The sequence below is a fragment of the Oncorhynchus nerka genome, linkage group LG24 (genome assembly GCF_034236695.1).
Source record: "Oncorhynchus nerka isolate Pitt River linkage group LG24, Oner_Uvic_2.0, whole genome shotgun sequence".
NCBI lineage: Eukaryota > Metazoa > Chordata > Actinopteri > Salmoniformes > Salmonidae > Oncorhynchus > Oncorhynchus nerka.
Genome location: NC_088419.1, coordinates 56,636,491 through 56,655,773, shown reverse-complemented (window position 1 = coordinate 56,655,773; position 19,283 = coordinate 56,636,491). Strand labels below are relative to the sequence as shown.

At 42.6% G+C, this 19,283-nt stretch overlaps 1 protein-coding gene across 1 annotated transcript; it reads left to right on the top strand.

Annotated features, from left to right (window-relative positions):
• The first annotated feature begins 5,594 nt into the window (after window positions 1-5,594).
• LOC115108251 (NADH dehydrogenase [ubiquinone] 1 alpha subcomplex subunit 11-like) lies at window positions 5,595-9,333 on the top strand. The gene is made up of 4 exons (XM_029632380.2): window positions 5,595-5,707; window positions 6,083-6,175; window positions 8,643-8,765; window positions 9,155-9,333. Exons 1-4 carry the CDS (start codon window positions 5,629-5,631, stop codon window positions 9,265-9,267), a joined length of 408 nt encoding a protein of 135 aa, XP_029488240.2. The 5' UTR covers window positions 5,595-5,628; the 3' UTR covers window positions 9,268-9,333.
• Window positions 9,334-19,283: the final 9,950 nt, after the last annotated feature.

The window sequence follows — 19,283 nt, the reverse complement described above, 5'->3', positions numbered from 1 at the left end:
TCCCCAGCCCCATGGGCACCCCTACAATTAACACTTACCACTACTTTCCCCAATACTACACATTCATTTGTCTCATGCCCTTCTGTACACTTCTCACACCTAGAAACCTCCCTCCTACACACTGCTGCCACATGCCCATAAGCTTGACACCTGTAACAATGTAATGTAGTCGGCACAAAAGCTTGTACAGGATAACTTATATATCCTAACATCACTTTGTCAGGCAAAGACAACATCAGAACTCAAAAGAACAGACAATGACTCTTCGGTTTCTCCACTCACACCACCCTGTATGCGTTGCACACAACGACGAACATCACAAACACCAGGAATCTTCCCCTTCAGTTGGTCAGCTTTAACATTTACCACTACCCCAGCAATTACTCCTTTCAATGGCACCCTTTCCTTAAGAGCGAAACAATTCACACCTCTAGCCCCCATTCGTTTAACACGGAGCACCTGCTCCCTCTGACCAGCAGAAACACAAACAATTAACACAAGACCGCTTCAAATCAGATCACATTTTATTGGTCACATACACATGGTTAGCAGATGTTAATGCAAGTGTAGCGAATTGCTTGTGCTTCTAGTTCCGACCGTGCAGTAATATCTAACAGGTAATCTAACAATTTCACAACAACTCCCTTATACACACAAGTGTAAAGGAATGAATAAGAATATGTACATATAAATATATGGATGAGCAATGGCCGTGTGGCATAGGCAAGATGCAGTAGATGGTATAGTATACAGTAGATACAGTGGGGAGAACAAGTATTTGATACACTGCCGATTTTGCAGGTTTTCCTACTTACAAAGCATGTAGAGGTTTGTAATTTTTTATCATAGGTACACTTCAACTGTGAGAGATGGAATCTAAAACAAAAATCCAGAAAATCACATTGTATGATTTCTAAGTAATTAATTTGCATTTTATTGCATGACATAAGTATTTGATACATCAGAAAAGCAGAACTTAATATTTGGTACAGAAACCTTTGTTTACAATTACAGAGATCATACGTTTCCTGTAGTTCTTGACCAGGTTTGCACACACTGCAGCAGGGATTTTGGCCAACTCCTCCATACAGACCTTCTCCAGATCCTTCAGGTTTCGGGGCTGTCACTGGGCAATACGGACTTTCAGCTCCCTCCAAAGATTTTCTATTGAGTTCAGGTCTGGAGACTGGCTAGGCCACTCCAGGACCTTGAGATGCTTCTTACGGAGCCACTCCTTAGTTGCCCTGGCTGTGTGTTTCGGGTCGTTGTCATGCTGGAAGACCCAGCCACGACCCATCTTCAATGCTCTTACTGAGGGAAGGAGGTTGTTGGCCAAGATCTCGCGATACATGGCCCCATCCATCCTCCCCTCAATAAGGTGCAGTCGTCCTGTCCCCGTTGCAGAAAAGCATCCCCAAAGAATGAGCTACAATTTTATCCCTGATGTCCTTACACAGCTCTCTGGTCTTGGCCATTGTGGAGAGGTTGGAGTCTGTTTGATTGAGTGTGTGGACAGGTGTCTTTTATACAGGTAACGTGTTCAAACAGGTGCAGTTAATACAGGTAACTAACAGGTCTGTGAGAGCCAGAATTCTTACTGGTTGGTAGGTGATCAAATACTTATGTCATGCAATAAAATGCAAATTAATTACTTATTTATTACTTACTTACTTTTATTTTTAGATTCCATCTCTCACAGTTGAAGTGTACCTATGATAAAAATTACAGACCTCTACATGCTTTGTAAGTTGGAAAACCTGCAAAATCGGCAGTGTTTCAAATACTTGTTCTCCCCACTGTACATATGAGATGAGTAATGTAGGGTATGTAAACATTATATAAAGTGGCATTGTTTAAAGTGACTAGTGATACATTTATTACATCCAATTTTTTATAATAAAGTGGCTAGAGATTGGAGTCAGTATGTTGGCAGCAGCCACTCAATGTTAATGATGGCTGTTTAACAGTCTGATGGCCTTGAGATAGAAGCTGTTTTTCAGTCTCTCGGTCCCAGTTTTGATGCACCTGTACTGATCTCGCCTTCTGGATGATAGCGGGGTGAACAGGCAGTGGCTCAGGTGGTTGTTGTCCTTGATGATCTTTTTGGCCTTCCTGTGACATCGGGTGGTGTAGGTGTCCTTGAGGGCAGGTAGTTTGTCCCCGGTGATGCGTTGTGCAGACCTCACTACCCTCTGACAAGCCAAATTTATACAGCCTACTGAGGTTGAAGAGGCGCTGTTGCGCCTTCTTCACCACGCTGTCGGTGTGGGTTGACCATTTCAGTTCGTCCGTGATGTGTACGCCGAGGAACTTAAAACTTTCCACCTTCTCCACTACTGTCCAGTCGATGTGGATAGAGGGGTACTCCCTCTGCTGTTTCCTGAAGTCCACAATCATCTCCTTTGTTTTGTTGACGTTAGGTGTGAGGTTATTTTCCTGACATCACTCTCAGAGAGCCCTCATCTCCTCCCTGTAGGCCGTCTCGTCGTTGTTGGTAATCAAACCTACCACTGTTGTGTCGTCTGCAAACTTGATGATTGAGTTGGAGGCGTGCATGGCCACGCAGTCATGGGTGAATAGGGAGTACAGGAGAGGGCTGAGAACGAACCCTTGTGGGACCCCAGTGTTGGATCAGCAGGGTGGAGGTGTTGTTTCCTACCCTCACCAGCTCGGGGCAGCCCGTCAGAAAGTCCAGGACCCAGTTGCACAGGGTAGGGTCGAGACCCAGGGTTTCGAGCTTAATGACGAGTTTGGAGGGGCTATGGTGTTAAATGCTGATCTTTAATCAATGAACAGCATTCTTACATAGGTATTCCTCTTGTCCAGAAGGGTTAGGGCAGTGTGATTGCAATTGCGCCGTCTGTGGACCTATTGGGGCGGCAAGGAAATTGGAGTGAGTCTAGGGTAGGGTGGAGGTGATATGATCCTTGACTAGTCTCTCAAGCACTTCATGATGACAGAAGTGAATGCTACGGGGCGATAGTTGTTTAGCTCAGATACCTTAGCTTTTTTGGGAACAGGGACAATGGTGGCCCTCTTGAAGCATGTGGGAACAGCAGACTGGGATAGGGATTGATTGAATATATCCGTAAACACACCAGCCGGCTGGTCTGCACATGCTCTGAGGACGCGGCTAGGGATGCCACCTGGGCCGGCAGCCTTGCGAGGTTGGCTGCAGTGAAGGACAGCCTGCAGGTTTTGGTAGCGGGCCATGTCAGTGGCACTGTATTTTCCTCAAAGCGAGCAAAGAGGTTGTCTTTCATACCGTCCCTAGGAGGGGTGCGTCACTTGAGTGGGTTGAGTCACTGATGTGATCCTCCTCTCTGGGTTGGCGCCCCCCCTTGGGTTGTGCCGTGGCGGAGATCTTTGTGGGCTATACTCGGCTTGACTCAGGATGGTAAGTTGGTGGTTGAAAATATCCCTCTAGTGGTGTGGGGGCTGTGATTTGGCAAAGTGGGTGGGGTTATATCCTTCCTGTTTGGCCCTGTCTGGGGGTGTCCTCGGATGGGGCCACAGTGTCTCCTGACCCCTCCGGTCTCAGCCTCCAGTATTTATGATGCAGTAGTTTATGTTTCGGGAGGCTAGGGTCAGTTTGTTATATCTGGAGTACTTCTCCTGTCCTATCCAGTGTCCTGTGTGAATTTAAGTATGCTCTCTCTAATTCTCTCTTTCTTTCTTTCTCTCTCTCGGAGGACCTGAGCCCTAGGACCATGCCTCAGGACTACCTGACATGTTGACTACTTGCTGTCCCCAGTCCACCTAGCCGTGCTGCTGCTCCAGTTTCAACTGTTCTGCCTGTGATTATTATTATTTGACCATGCTGGTCATTTATTAACATTTGAACATCTTGGCCATGTTCTGTTATAATCTCCACCCGGCACAGCCAGAAGAGGACTGGCCACCCCACATAGCCTGGTTCCTCTCTAGGTTTCTTCCTAGGTTTTGGCCTTTCTAGGGAGTTTTTCCTAGCCACCGTGCTTCTACACCTGTATTGCTTGCTGTTTGGGGTTTTAGGCTGGGTTTCTGTACAGCACTTTGAGATATCAGTTGATGTACGAAGGGCTATATAAATACATTTGATTTGATTTGTTTAGTTTGTCTGGGAGCAAGACATCGGTGTCCGCAACGGGGCTTTTTGTAATTCAGGATTGACTGTAGACCCTGCCACATACGTCTTGTGTTTGAGCTGTTGAATTGCGACTATACTTTGTCTCTATACTGACGCTTAGCTTATTTGATTGCCTTGCGAAGGGAATAGCTACACTGTTTGTATTCGGTCATGTTTCCGGTCGCCTTGCAATGATTAAAAGCAGTGGTTCGCACTTTTAAGTTTTGCACAAATGCTGCCATCAATCCACGGTTTCTGGTTGGGGAAGGTTTTATTAGCCACCGTGCGTACATCACTGATGCACTTGCTAATAAACTCGCTCACCGAATCAGCATATACATCAATGCTGTTGTCTGAGGCTATCCGGAACATATCCCAGTCCACGTGATCGAAGAAATCTCAAAGCGTTGAGCAGACCTGAGCACGGGCATTTCCTGTTTTAGTTTCTGTCTATAGGCTGGGAGCAACAAAATGGAGTCGTAGTCAGATTTGCCGAAAGGAGGGCGAGGGAGGGCTTTGTAGGCAACGCGGAAGTTAAGAGTAGCAATGATCCAGAATGCTGCCAGCCCGGGTCGCGCATTTGATATGCTGATAAAATTTAGGGAGCCTTGTTTTCAGATTAGCTTTGTTAAAATCCCCAGCTACAATAAATGCAGCCTCAGGATATGTGGTTTCCAGTATACAGAGTCTAATGAAGTTCTTTCAGCTCACCGATTCCACAGAACCCAACTCTGTTTTCACCTACCCTGAAACCTCAAATGGATCAACCAAAAGGCAAGAGCCCAGTTTTTCTAAACTCAGGCTTCGATAACTTCACCATACCTACCACCTTTGATACTTTGCCCTAATTTACTTCCATTTCTCCTCCTGTCTTCATCTCACTCTGCTTACACTTTCTACCATTCTTATTGAACAAACCGTCTCCCTTTTTTCTGCCATTTTTAACTGACTCGAGCTCACCCTCTTCCTCTTATGCCTCTCTTTTTCCCTCCATTCCTCCTTATGATAATACTGCACTTCTCCTGATGCATATTGTTCTTGCCTTGTCAAGGGACGCCATTCAACCAGCTGTCACAATCTCCGTACAATCAGCACGAACCCTCCAGGATGTAGCGCTCAACAGCACATCCCACTTGTAAAGCAGGTGCTTCGTCTTGATGTTCTTCTTTATCGATAGCTTCCGCGACGCTTCTCCATTTCAAACAAGCGCGTTCCCTTTCTCACATTTGACGTAATCACTTGATCTTCCGTCCTTCCTGCTGCCTCAGCCGTCACTAGTGTTGACAGCATTACATACCATTTAGAAATAGGTTGCCAATGTGAGATGGTGTTTTATGTAATATTGTAGCTAATAACACATGTAAAAGTAATTGTATATTAAACGTATAAAATCAAAATTGTCAACAAAGTACTATTTATAGAATGTTTGTTTGATTATAATAAAGTTTTACAATATCAATTCTCGTCTTCACATTTTTTTAATCTCGCGATGTCTCCTTGTCCTTCACGTGAAATACAAAATGGGTTATTGGGATCTGCAAGAGGGTAAGGATTGTGTCGAGAAAACATGGATCACCACCAAATTAGGCACAGCTCTAGGTAAGTCGTACACAAAGGAAAGCATTATGGAAATTAGCTAGTAACTGTTGGTAAAGAGCGGTAACGCTAACTAGCCATAACATAGTTAGCTGCCAATGCCATGCTAGTTCTGCTAACATACTAGCAATTAACGTTAATGTTTTGTTTTTAACTAATGTAACGTCAGTTAACGTTGTTAGGTTAGCCAGCATCTTCTGTAAGACAGTACAGCTAAATAGGACATTAAACATTGGAATTTGAACGAGGTTTACCAGTTAGCTAGCAAGCATTTCATAGCTAACATTATTGTAGCTAAATACTTGACAAGTAAGTAGCTAGCTAGTCAACTCTGTACACAGTAGTCTAACATTCTTTTTTTTTTTTTTTTACACACAGGGTTGGTGGGTTCAGCCTATCACATTGTGGCATTCCAGCCTGATTCTGCAATCCAAGCTGTTCAGAGAGCCACAAATGGCACAGTAACCATGGGTATGTGTCTCTAGTCTCATACACAGCAATAATAATAATAACCTTGCTTACTGCCATGAAGATATCATGATTACACCTGAAATCTGAATACGCAGCTACCCCTCCTAGATCAGTAGCCAATAGTGTTCAGGCTATGATCTAAAAGGCAACACTGATCCTATATCAGCACTCCTACTCTGAGACACTGTGGATACGGACCTAGGTCCCCCCATCCATGTCATTTTATACATTGTGATCGCAAAAGCAAAACTGAGCCTAGATCAGCGATCCTACTAGTAGAGGATTTGTAGATATGGGCCCAGGTCAAAATGGATTTACAGCGCAGTTGCTGATTTGGTAGTTGGAAACCACATGCAATTTTTCCATTAAATATTATCGAACATGGGTGGTGCGTACAATTATAACATTTTAAGACCTGCAGTCATTCTCTTGTGAGAAGGCGGTGTCAATGCAGGATCAAATTGTTCAAAGTGGCTAGAGATGACTCAAATCAAAATCATCTAATTTTATTAGTCACATTCATGTTTAGCAGATGCTATTGCGGATGTAGTGAAATGCTTGTGTTTCTAGCTCCAACAGTGCAGTAATACCTAACACTTTCATAACAATACACACATCTAAAGTAAATGAATTATAAGTATTTGGATGAGCAATGTCAGTGGCATAGACTAAAAGATACAGTAGGATAGAATACAGTATATAATGAGTAATATTAGGGATACACTATATATTGGTAAGGATATTGGAATCGGCCGATATTAGCTAAAAATGTCCGATGTCTAGTTTAACGCTTATGTGCAAAACCGGTGTCAAAGCTGACGTGCAGTTGAAGTCGGAAGTTTACATACACTTAATTTGGAGTCATTAAAACTTGTTTTTCAACCACTCCACAAATTTCTTCTTAACAAACTATAGTTTTGGCAAGTCGGTTTGGACATCTACTTTGTGCATGACAAGTAATTTTACCAACAATTGTTTACAGACAGATGATTTCACTTATAATTGACTGTATCACAATTCCAGTGGGTCAGAAGTTTACATACACTGAGTTGACTGTGCCTTTAAACAGCTTGGAAAATTCCAGAAAATGATGTCATGGCTTTACAAGCTTCTGATAGGCTAATTGACATAATTTGAGTCAATTGGAGGTGTACCTGTGGATGTATTTCATGGCCTACCTTCAAACTCAGTGCCTCTTTGCATGACATCATGGGAAAATCAAAAGAAATCAGCCAAGACCTCAGAAAATAATTGTAGACCTCCACAAGTCTGGTACATCTTTGGGAGAAATTTCCAAACTCCTGAAGGTATCACGTTCATCTGTACAAGCAATAGTACGCAAGTATAAACACCATGGGACCTCACTGCCGTCATACCGCTCACGAAGGAGACGTGTTCTGTCGCCTAGAAATGAACGTACTTTGGTGAGAAATGTGCAAATCAATCCCAGAATAACAGCAAAGGACCTTGTGAAGATGCTGGAGGAAACGGGTGCAAAAGTATCTATATCCACAGTGAAACGAGTCCTATATTGACATAACCTGAAAGGCTGCTCAGCAAGGAAGAAGCCACTGCTCCAAACCTGCCATAAAAAGCCAGACTACGATTTGCAACTGCACATGGGAACAAAGATCGTACTTTTTGGAGAAATGTCCTCTGGTCTGATGAAACAAAAATAGAACTGTTTGGCCATAATGACCATCTTTATGTTTGGAGGAAAAAGGGGGAGGCTTGCAAGCTGAAGAACACCATCCCAACCGTGGCGGCTTCATGTTGTGGAGGTGCTTTTTGCTGAAGGAGAGACTAGAGCATTTCACATAATAGATGGCATCATGAGGAGAGCATTTTTGTGGGTATATTGAAGCAACATCTCAAGACGTCAGTCAGGAAGTTAAAGCTTGGTCGCAACTGGGTTTTCCAAATGGACAATGAACCCAAGCATACTTTCAAAGTTGTGGCAAAATGGCTTAAGGACAACAAAGTCAAGGTATTGGAGTGGCCATCACAAAGCCCTGACCTCAATCTTTGCTGTTCCCTTGCACAATTCATACATCTCCGCTGGCATCTCCATTGGCCTCTCTCTTCATTCCTCTTATAGATTTTGAACCAGTAGCCTAGCCCAATTATTTATACATTTGAGGTGGTTGTGGTAAAAATGCAACAAATGGGACTCCTCTGTTCTTCCCGTGCCCTATGTTTACAATGAAATGTATAATGTCAGAATGTCCAATGTTAGGTTTCAAAACATTAGGCAAAATCAAATGTTATTGTATGACCAATAACATTTGATTTGACTTTGCCCAATGTTAGGTTTCCAATCAAATTTATGGACTAAGTTTGATAGAACATGTTCCTGTCTAATTTGCATAATATTGGATGATAACTATAAGGGGTTATTGAAAAGAGGTGACAACCAGGCTAGGTTTATGCCAGTGTAAGTATTTTTTTGTCTTTCCTTACTAAACAGCTGCCTTGGGGGCCATTTTTGGAATGACCACTTGTCTAGCTGCACAGGCCCGGGATGCTCCTGATGAGCCTGTGAACTACTTCATCGGAGGCTGTGCATCAGGAGTCTTTCTTGGAGCTCGTAGTGAGTATGCTATATATTACACAGTATGCTGAATATCTGGGTTGCATTCAGTAGGAACAAACGGGAGCAAATGTTTCAAAACAAGGAAAATTAGTCTTCTCATCGGGAACGTTTGGATGGAACATCCTGGTTCCAAGCATTTTCTTCCAACATTTCATTCCAAAAAGCAGTCATTTCCCTTCAGTGCTTGTTTTCCCTTCAGCGCTTGTTAACTTCCCTATGCATATCTAAGATGACTGGTTGTAAAAGCAATTGCTCTTTGTAGGGCTGTGAACTTCCTCTCATCGCTAGATGTTTGCTCACGGAACAGAGGGGCAACAAAGATAATATCCGGCCTCTCCATATCTTTTCCACAAATAACATGTATTTTTTGTCTCTTTGATCTACAGCTCACAGTGCAATGACAGGCACGACGGCATGTATTGGGCTGGGGACACTGGCCATGTTCACCAAGGTGGGCAAGATGGAGGGCTGGAGATTAGCGGGACCACCGAGGATGTAAACCGCCTGAGACTATATATCAAAATTTATATTGTATATTACTTGAATAAACTTGTGTAAAAGAGTAGTCTATTAGTCTGTATCCTGCACCTCCTTGCTTTAGCCACAAGGTGGAGACATTGGTGCAAATTGGCTGGGGTGTTAGCCAATCAACTCCAATTTGCAATGGCCTCTTAATCAGTCATTTAGATCACAGTTAATCTGAGAATGACATCAGAAGGCATTAGTCTCCCAAGCAAACACTTTAAAATAAGGGCTGTGTTTCATGTAGGCTTAACCTTGCTTGATGTTTTGATAAATAAACATGTAAATCTCTAGGACAAGGTGACTTGTTTTACCGGCCAAAAATGAAACGCTAATTAGCTGCTAATGTGACTATCATAAAGAAGTACAAATGCCATGATGAGCTGGACAAGACTGAAAAATCAAGGCAACGGTAAGAATCTCTCGATCTAATGTTAGCAAAGTTTTGACAATTCTGTGAACTGTCTTGTGCAAGTTTTAAATTGACACTAGCTGTTCGCAAAGGTGTCAGCTAGAGATGACATGCAGGGATTTATAGTATTCCGTGATGTCACGTACTTGTCATTTTCAAATCAGAGTAAATGCAGCCAAATATATTGAAAGAAGTACCTGTGTCCGAGAGATGTACATGGTTATCAAAACGTCACACCAGGGTAAGCCTACACAAAACAGTCCTTATTTTAAGTGTTTTTCAAATTCCCTATGGGAAAAATTAATATTGGAAAAAACGATTGGCACTGTTTGACCACTAGGTTTTATGGGTATTGTGGGGCTCTTGTAAAACATTTTATTGCTTTTGTACACTGCTAAATTGGTGAATAACTGGTTGAGCAAATTCATTTTTAACTCATTCCTACACTGGTTGCCAACATCGGTGCAAAATAATGTCTTAGGGAAATGTGATGCAATTGTGATTGCCTAAAATGTATGAGAAAAATATATATATTATTTTCCACTCTTAATTCTGGATTGGGCAAGGCAACCACACTGGACACTTCAAATATAGACCTCATCAGGGTTGTTATTTTGCATCTGGATACCTTGGCTCTAGGTCAACTTCCACGGCGGTCTTAATTCTCACAATGTGTAAAAGAAATACCAAGAGATATATTAGGTGATATAGATTCAGGATGGATGTAGGGCTACAAGCCGGTCTCTTATTCTAGTAGTGAAGGTTGTCTAAACAAAGTACATCTGTGTCAGTGGAGGCTGCTGAGGGGAGGACGGCTAGTTTATTCAGCTGTGTTCAATTGTATTATTCGTCCTATAAAATATAAAATAATGGCACGGAATTATAAGCAAAATTAACAAGTGTAGCCCACAGCCATATGGCATAGCCAGATCAGGACGACTCAGCATATGCTATTCTGTTCTTCTGAAATAGGCTACATTTTCTTCATTTCATAATGTTTCTTTAGACCTGCCTAAAATAAATAATGGATTGATTGTGATGGTGTAGACTATATTAAATGGATTTATTAAGACGTTTTAAAATGTAGATGTTCCAAAGGTCTGCATCCAGTAGGCTATGCGTGGAAGGCGGAGATGGTAAACATGTTTAAGTTAATTAACTGTCAATTACCATGAGACCAGCAGTAATTTGAATAATAATCACCAGCTGACAAAAATCCCTATCTGTAAGGCCCCTCAGTCGAGCAATTCATTTCAAACACCGATTCAACCATAAAGACCAGGTAGGTTTTCCAATGCCTTGCAAAGAAGGGAACCTAGTGGTAGATGGGTAGAAATACAAAAAAGCAGATATGGAATATCCCTTTGAGCATGGTGAAGTTATTAATTACACTTTGGATGGTGTATCAATATACCCAGTCACTACATAGATACAGGCGTCCTTCCTAACTCAGTTGCCGGAGAGGAAGGAAACCGCTCAGGGATTTCACCATGAGGCCAATGGTAACTTTAAAACAGTTACAGAATGTAATGGCTGTGCTAGGAGAACTGAGGATGGATCAACAACATTGTAGTTACTCCACAATACTAACCTAATTGACAGGATGAAAAGCAGGAAACTTGTCAAATAAAAAATATTCCAAAACATGCACGTTCATAAGCGACTATCTCTTTCATTATCACTGTATGCACAGGTTTACCCCCACTGTATTCACATCCTACTATACCTTTGTCTGTACATTATGTGTTGAATATATTCTACCGTGCCCAGAAATCTGCTCCTTTTACTCTCTGTTCTGAACGTAATAGGCGTCCAGTTCTGTTAGCCTTTAGCCGAACCCTTATCCTACTCCTCCTCTGTTGCTCCGGTGATGTAGAGGTTAATCCAGGCCCTGCAGTGTCTACCTCCACTCCCATCCCCCAGGCTCTCTCATTTGTTGACTTCTGCAACTGTAAAAGCCTTGGTTTCATGCATGTTAACATTAGAAGTCTCCTCCCTAAGTTTGTTTTATTCAACGCCCTAGCACACTCCACCAATCAGGATGTCCTAGCCATGTCTGAATCCTGGCTTAGGAAGACCACCAAAAACCTTGACATTTCCATTCCTAACTATAACATTTTCCGACAAGATAGAACTGCCAAAGGGGCCGGTGTTGCAATTTACTGCAAAGATAACCTGCAGAGTTCTGTCTTACTATCCAGGTCTGTACCCAAACAATTTGAGCTTCTACTTCTAAAAATGAACCTTTCCAGAAACAAGTCTCTCACCATTGCCGCTTGCTATAGACCACCCTCTGCCCCCAGCTGTGCCCTCGACACCATATGTGATTTGATTGCCCCCCATCTATCTTCTGAGCTCGTGCTGCTAGGTGACCTAAACTGGGACATGCTTAACACCCCGGCCATCCTACAATCTAAGCTTGATGCCCTCAATCTCACACAATTTATCAATGAACCTACCAGATATAACCCCAAATCTGTAAACACGGGCACCCTCATACATATCATCCTAACTAATTCACCCTCCAAATACACCTCTGCTGTTTTCAACCAAGATCTCAGCGATCACTGCCTCATTGCCTGCATCCGTAATGGGTCTGCGAGCAAACGACCACCCCTCATCACTGTTAAACGCTCCCTAAAACACTTCTGCGAGCAGGCCTTTCTAATCGACCTGGCCGGGGTATCCTGGAATGACATTGACCTCACTCCGACAGTAGAGGATGCCTGGTTATTCTTTAAAAGTGCCTTCCTCACCATCTTAAATAGGCATGCCCCGTTCAAAAAATGGATATAGCCCTTGGTTCACTCCAGACCTGTCTGCCCTTGACCAGCACAAAAACATCCTGTGGCGTTCTGCATTAGCATCGAATAGCCCCCGTGATATGCAACTTTTCAGGGAAGTTAGGAACCAATATACACAGGCAGTTAGGAAATCTAAGGCTAGCTTTTTTAAACAGAAATTTGCATACTGCAGTACAAACTCAAAAAAGTTCTGGGACACTGTAAAGTCCATGGCGAATAAGAGCACCTCATCCCAGCTACCCACTGCTCTGAGGCTAGGAAACACTGTTACAACCGACAAATCCACTATAATTGATCATTTCAATAAGCATTTCTCTACGGCTGGCCATGCTTTCCACCTGGCTACCCCTACCCCGGTCAACTGCCCGGCACCCTCCACAGCAACCTGCCCAAGCCCCCACCATTTCTCCTTTACCCATATCCAGATAGCTGATGTTCTGAAAGGGCTGCAAAATCTGGATCCCTACAAATCAGCCGGGCTAGACAATCTGGACCCTCTCTTTCTTAAATTATCTGCCGAAATTGTTGCAACCCCAATTACTAGCACGTTCAACCTCTTTTGTATCGTCTGAGATTCCCAAAGATTGGAAAGCTGCTGCGGTCATCCCCCTCTTCAAAGGGAAAGACACTCTAGACCCAAACTGCTACAGACCTATATCTATCCTACCCTGCATCTCTAAGGTCTTCGAAAGCCAAGTTAATAAACAGATTACTGACCATTTTGAATCACATCGTACCTTCTCCGCCATGCAATCTGGTTTCCGAGCTGGTCATGGGTGCACCTCAGCCACGCTCAAGGTCCTTAATGATATCATAACCGCCATCGATAAGAGACATTACTGTGCAGCTGTATTCATCAACCTGGCTAAGGCTTTCGACTCTGTCAATCACCACATTCTTATTGGCAGACTCAACAGCCCTGGTTTCTCAAATGATTGCCTCGCCTGGTTCACCAACGACTTCTCTGATAGAGCTCAATGTGTCAAATCGGAGGGCCTGTTGTCCGGACCTCTGGCAGTCTCTATGGGGGTGCCACAGGGTTCAATTATCGGGCCGACTCTCTTCTCTGTATACATCAACGATGTTGCTCTTGCTGCTGGTGATTCTCTAATCCACCTCTATGCAGACGACACCATTCTGTATACTTCTGGCCCTTCTTTGGACACTGTGTTAACTAACCTCCAGACGAGCTTCAATGCCATACACCTCTCCTTCCGTGGCCTCCAACTGCTCTTAAACGCAAATAAAACTAAATGCATGCTATTCAACCGATCATTTCCCGTACCTGCCCGCCAATCCAGCATCACTACTCTGGACGGCTCTGACTTAGAATACGTGTTTAACTACAAATACCTAGGTGTCTGGCTAGACTGTGAACTCTCCTTCCAGACTCACATTAAGCATCTCCAATCAAAAATTAAATCTAGAATCGGCTTCCTATTTTGCAACAAAGCTTCCTTCACTCATGGTGCCAAACACCCTCGTAAAACTGACCATCCTACCGATCCTTGACTTCGGCGATGTCATCTATAAAATAGCCTCCAACACTCTACTCAGCAAACTGGATGTAGTCTATCACAGTGTCATCCATTTTGTCACCAAAGCCCCATATACTACCCACCACTGTGACCTGTACGTTCTCGTTGGCTGGCCCTCGCTTCATACTCGTCGCCAAACCCACTGGCTACAGGTTATTTACAAGTCTCTGCTAGGTAAAGCCCCGCCCTATCTCAGCTCGCTGGTCACCATAGCAGCACCCACTCGTAGCACACGCTCCAGCAGGTATATCTCACTGGTCAACCCCAAAGCCAATTCCTCCTTTGGTCACCTTTCCTTCCAGTTCTCTGCTGCCACTGACTGGAACAAACTGCAAAAATCACTGAATCTGGAGATTCCCATCTCCCTCACTAGTTTTAAGAACCATCTGTCAGATCAGCTCACAGATCACTGCACCTGTTCATAGCCCATCTGTATACAGCCCATCTATCTACCTCATTCCCATACTGTATTTATTTATTTAGCTCCTTTTGCACCACAGTATCTCTACTTGCACATCCATCTTTTGCACATCTACCATTCCAGTGTTTAATTGCCATATTGTAATTACTTCGCCACCATGGCCTATTGCCTTAACTCCCTTATTTGACCTTATTTGCACTCACTGTATATAGACTTAAAAATTCTACTGTGTTATTGACTGTATGTTTTGTTCTTTCCATGTGTAACTCTGTGTTGTTGTATGTGTCGAACTGCTATGCTTTATCTTGGCCAGGTCGCAGTTGCAAATGAGAACTTGTTCTCAACTAGCCTACCTGGTTAAATAAAGGTGAAATAAATAAAATAAAATTAAAAATAAGGGAATACTGGAACAATATTTCTAACATAGAACGTGGGGAATGGGCAGAGTCAATCTATAGAACACTGTCATTTTGTTTGTTATTTTGTGATGTCATTAAAATGTTATGAAGGAAATACTGTAACTTGGAAAGTATACCCACTACATGTACGAACTTTCCATACTATGCATTGTGCAAGTAATATGAAAGAAAATGTTTGTTAAGAGAGCGATGTGATTTGAGAAGCTATAAGAGATAATGGTTTTACATAAACTTTGCACAGTGACAAGTCACGCCCCGAGTGAGGTCAGAGACTGAATGCCCCTTTTGAACAAACTGTATAAATGATAAGAGAAATTAACCTACTAGATCAGAAAAGCGTCAAGCTGTAGCTGCACATTGAAAAGGCTTGTGTGCAAAGTATATGGTTACTGTAAGTGAGAGTAGTTTCTGAAAGTACCAATGTTAAGTGTCTCGGCCCCCTCTCTCCCCATCTCTTTTGTAAGAAGCAGCCACGTTATTGTCATTCCGCTAGGGACCTGTTTTAACGTATTGTGTATTTTTATCCTGTGTTACCATTTAATTAGCTAGTAAATAAATAATTATACCAATTTGTGTAGTACTGAATCATAAGACTCAGGTTTTTGCAAATGCAAGGAGGTTACGACTGTTCAGAATGATGATATGATACAAGGTTATGATTAATAAGTTGACGGTTTATAGATGTGATAGGTAAAGACCTTTTGAGTTTAATTCGGGAGAAGGTAACTTTTTTAATTTTTAAAATAAAATGTTACCCCCTTTTTCTCCCCAATTTCGTGGTATCCAATTGTTTAGTAGCTACTATCTTGTCTCATCGCTACAACTCCCGTACGGGCTCAGGAGAGACGAAGGTTGAAAGTCATGCGTCCTCCGATACCCAACCAAGCCGCACTGCTTCTTAACACAGCGCCATCCAACCCGGAAGCCAGCCGCACCAATGTGTCGAAGGAAACACTGTGCACCTGGCAACCTTGGTTAGCGCGCACTGCGCCCGGCCCGCCACAGGAGTCGCTGGTGCGCGATGAGACAAGGATTTCCCTACCGGCCAAACCCTCCCTAACCCGGACGACGCTAGGCCAATTGTGCGTCGCCCCACGGACCTCCCGGTCGCGGCAGGTTACGACAGAGCCTGGGCACGAACCCAGAGTCTCTGGTGGCACAGCTAGCGCTGCAGTACAGCGCCTAGAAGGTAACTCTTTAAAGAACTGCTCTTGTGGTGCCCCAGATCTGAATGAGTTAATTGTTACATTATTAATTTAATTGGGTAACAATTCAACATATTTAGGTAATTAGAGAAATTAGATAAAACAGTCTTCAGATTAAGGTTAAGTCACGACAACATTGTGTAATTTGTTGACAGTCCCTAACTAGCGCTGAAGATGAAAGCGAGGTCGCACAAGTTATGCTGCCCCAGTAACCACTTGACCATTTTGAATTGCAAAACTAAAGAGACAATAGACAAGACACAGAGGCAGCAACAGAAGAGTAGATGATGGAGAGCGACACCAGACAAGACAGAGAGATAACCTACTCTTTTGTTGCTATGATGGAGAGAGACACCAGAAGAACAGTACAGGCTATAACAGAAGAGGATAGGCAAAGGAGCCAGTAACAAACACAAACCTGAGACAGCAACAGACAAGTCACAGAGAAAGTGACAGAAGAGATGGAGAGATAAGAGGTGGGCTGAACACACAGTAGACTATATCACTTCAAGCTGTTTTATAGATTCTAATTACTTTTATTTATTTGCAGAAATTATTACAAGTGACATGATTTACAAAGAATTTTCAGGCGAGGAGAAAAAGCCTGTGAAATTACTATTAAAACAATTGTTTACTTTGCCACTTTTTACAACCAGGATGAGAGAGGAGGGAAGACAAAAGAGACAGCAACATAGAAGAATAAGAGACAGCAACAGAAGAGGGCAGACGAGAAACAGCAACAGACAACACAGAGAAAGCGATGGAGAGGGGCAGAGGAGGGGTGAGCACACAGAAGACTATCACTTACAGCTGCTCTGTGGATTCTAATTACTGCACAGTGTGTGTGTAAGAGAGAGGGTGTTTGGGTACTGTGGGATTATTTCATCAGTTTGGCTCATTGGACAGAGTCTATGTTTTGAAGTTTTTGAGTGGTATGAAGGTTTTTGGCAATACACTGTAGATGTATGTGTTCCAGAGTAGAGGGAAGAGAGTGTTCCAGGTAGAGAGACCCACAGTAGTACTGTCAGTGTCTGCTGTGGCAGGTGGGAAGGTGCAAGTTACTTGAAAAATATCTAATCTCTCCAATGTTCATCTCAAAGTGCATCAAATTAATGCATTTAGCTGTTGAATTTCCTTCTTTTTTTGCCTTATTTTTAGCCCAAAGTCCCCTAATGGCTTTGGGCTAAGCCCCAAATGTCTTCAAATCCTAGACACTCCTGTGGACCAGAGGAGACCTACTGAACCTCAACAAACTCTAATGAGAAGACACATTCTTAACCAGGTCCAATCCTATCAGTCCTATATTGAACTCTGTAGGATTAAGGGTGAATTTGGGAACAGAACATTATGCTATGCTATGGAAAGTTATAAGGCTCATACCTACCAGAGCAAAGCTGATTGGTGAGTGTTCTAACATGAATCCCTTATTGTCAGAATGAAAGACATTGGAGAGTAACGGATCCCAGATATGTTCATGGTTCAGACTGAACTTGTGACCCATGGAGGGTGCGTGAATGGATAATGTTGACCTGGTTTGGCTGGGAAGGAGAGGGAAGAGATCCATGGAGGTCCTAACATTGTTGATGTACCAGAGGAAGTGCAGGCTTGTGCCTGACAGGTATTCTAAATGAAAAGGTCACATCGTGATGAATGGAGGTCCATATAGCCTCACATGTCTGCGTGCCAAGCGAGTGTGTGAAATCCCAGGTTTCACACGAATAGCAACGACTTCCAGCCAACTCTACGGCTTAATGGTTTAACTTGCCATGTTTTTTTTCCAGCTTCATTTAGGGGAGTCAGGTTCCAAAATGATAAGCCTATTAGTATGTAAAGAGATTCGGAGAAGGTCATTGCAAGTACAGTATGTCCTTTTTTCCCTCTTCAAATGCCCATTCAAACCTTGACATGGTTAGGATGGCATGGCACTTTCAGTCCGTCATCATATTCATGTCACGCTTACTGCAACGTGAGAGACTCCAAAGAAAAAGAGACACAAATTCCAGTAAATGCAAATGCAGACAGAGCCAATACGCAAATACACATTTTAAGACCACCTTAGAAAAATAATATTAATTAAAGGCGGTTGAGTGCATATTCTTACTAGTAGTCTAAGCTGCTCCCCAGTATTCCAGCTAATATGGCATGGAGCATAGGGGCAGATTTCAACAGGCTTTTCAGATAACACAAGGGAGTCTGAGATGGGCTCCATCTCTACACTGATTCAAGTATCAATCTAAAACTTATGGGATAATTTAGCAAATGCTGCTTCATAATCCTGTCTTACATATCAAGCGAATACAGGAGACAGGCTTTTAAGCCGTGGTTACACCTTGCATTAACGTGTGGTTATCTGATCACTATCTGAGATGTTTTTGCATCTACACATGGTATTAAAATGTGTCCACTGCGTCCGTATTGTGACCAGATTTCCTGGTCCTTCCCTCCCTACACAAGCTGTACAAATCGACAGAAAACAGTGAATAGTTTAATACTCTCATCATTACAGCCTACTTTTGTTATCCAACGATTCAAGACTTGACATAATAGGCTACTGTCCTGATAACCTTGACCTGTCCACAGCCGTACACATAAATATTTGGAGAATCTCTCCTATCCCCCAAAAAAGTCACCTCACAAATGATCAGAGTATGTGTGTGCAAAATACAATTAACACACAGTATAAATAAAAATGACACTTGAGCCCTGAAGTACACTGTAAAACAAAGTAGGGCATCTCCGAATGGCATAACACATTTTTTCAAACAGGTCTGGACAGGTTTGATCTTTACGCCTGGATGTTTACGTATGTTGTCTTTTTAATCATGTTCATATTTTACATTTGGTGTTTGTTTTGGTTGTGTTTCACATACGTTTGTGCCCAATATAAATGAATGGTAAATAATGTATCACTTTTATTGTAAATAAGAATAGAATATGTTACACTTCTACGTTAATGTGGAGGCTACTTTGATTACAGATAGTCCTGAATTAATTGTGAATAATAATGAATGAGAAAGTTAGACACACATATTATACCCCCAGACATGCTAACCTCTCACCATTACAATAACAGGGGGAGGTTAGCATTTTGGGGTGAGAATGATATTTGTGTGTCTACTGGCACTTCGTTTGTAATGAAGACCATGATCTTAATTCTAGAGTAATTGTAGAGGTATCGTTGTCCATAATTATAC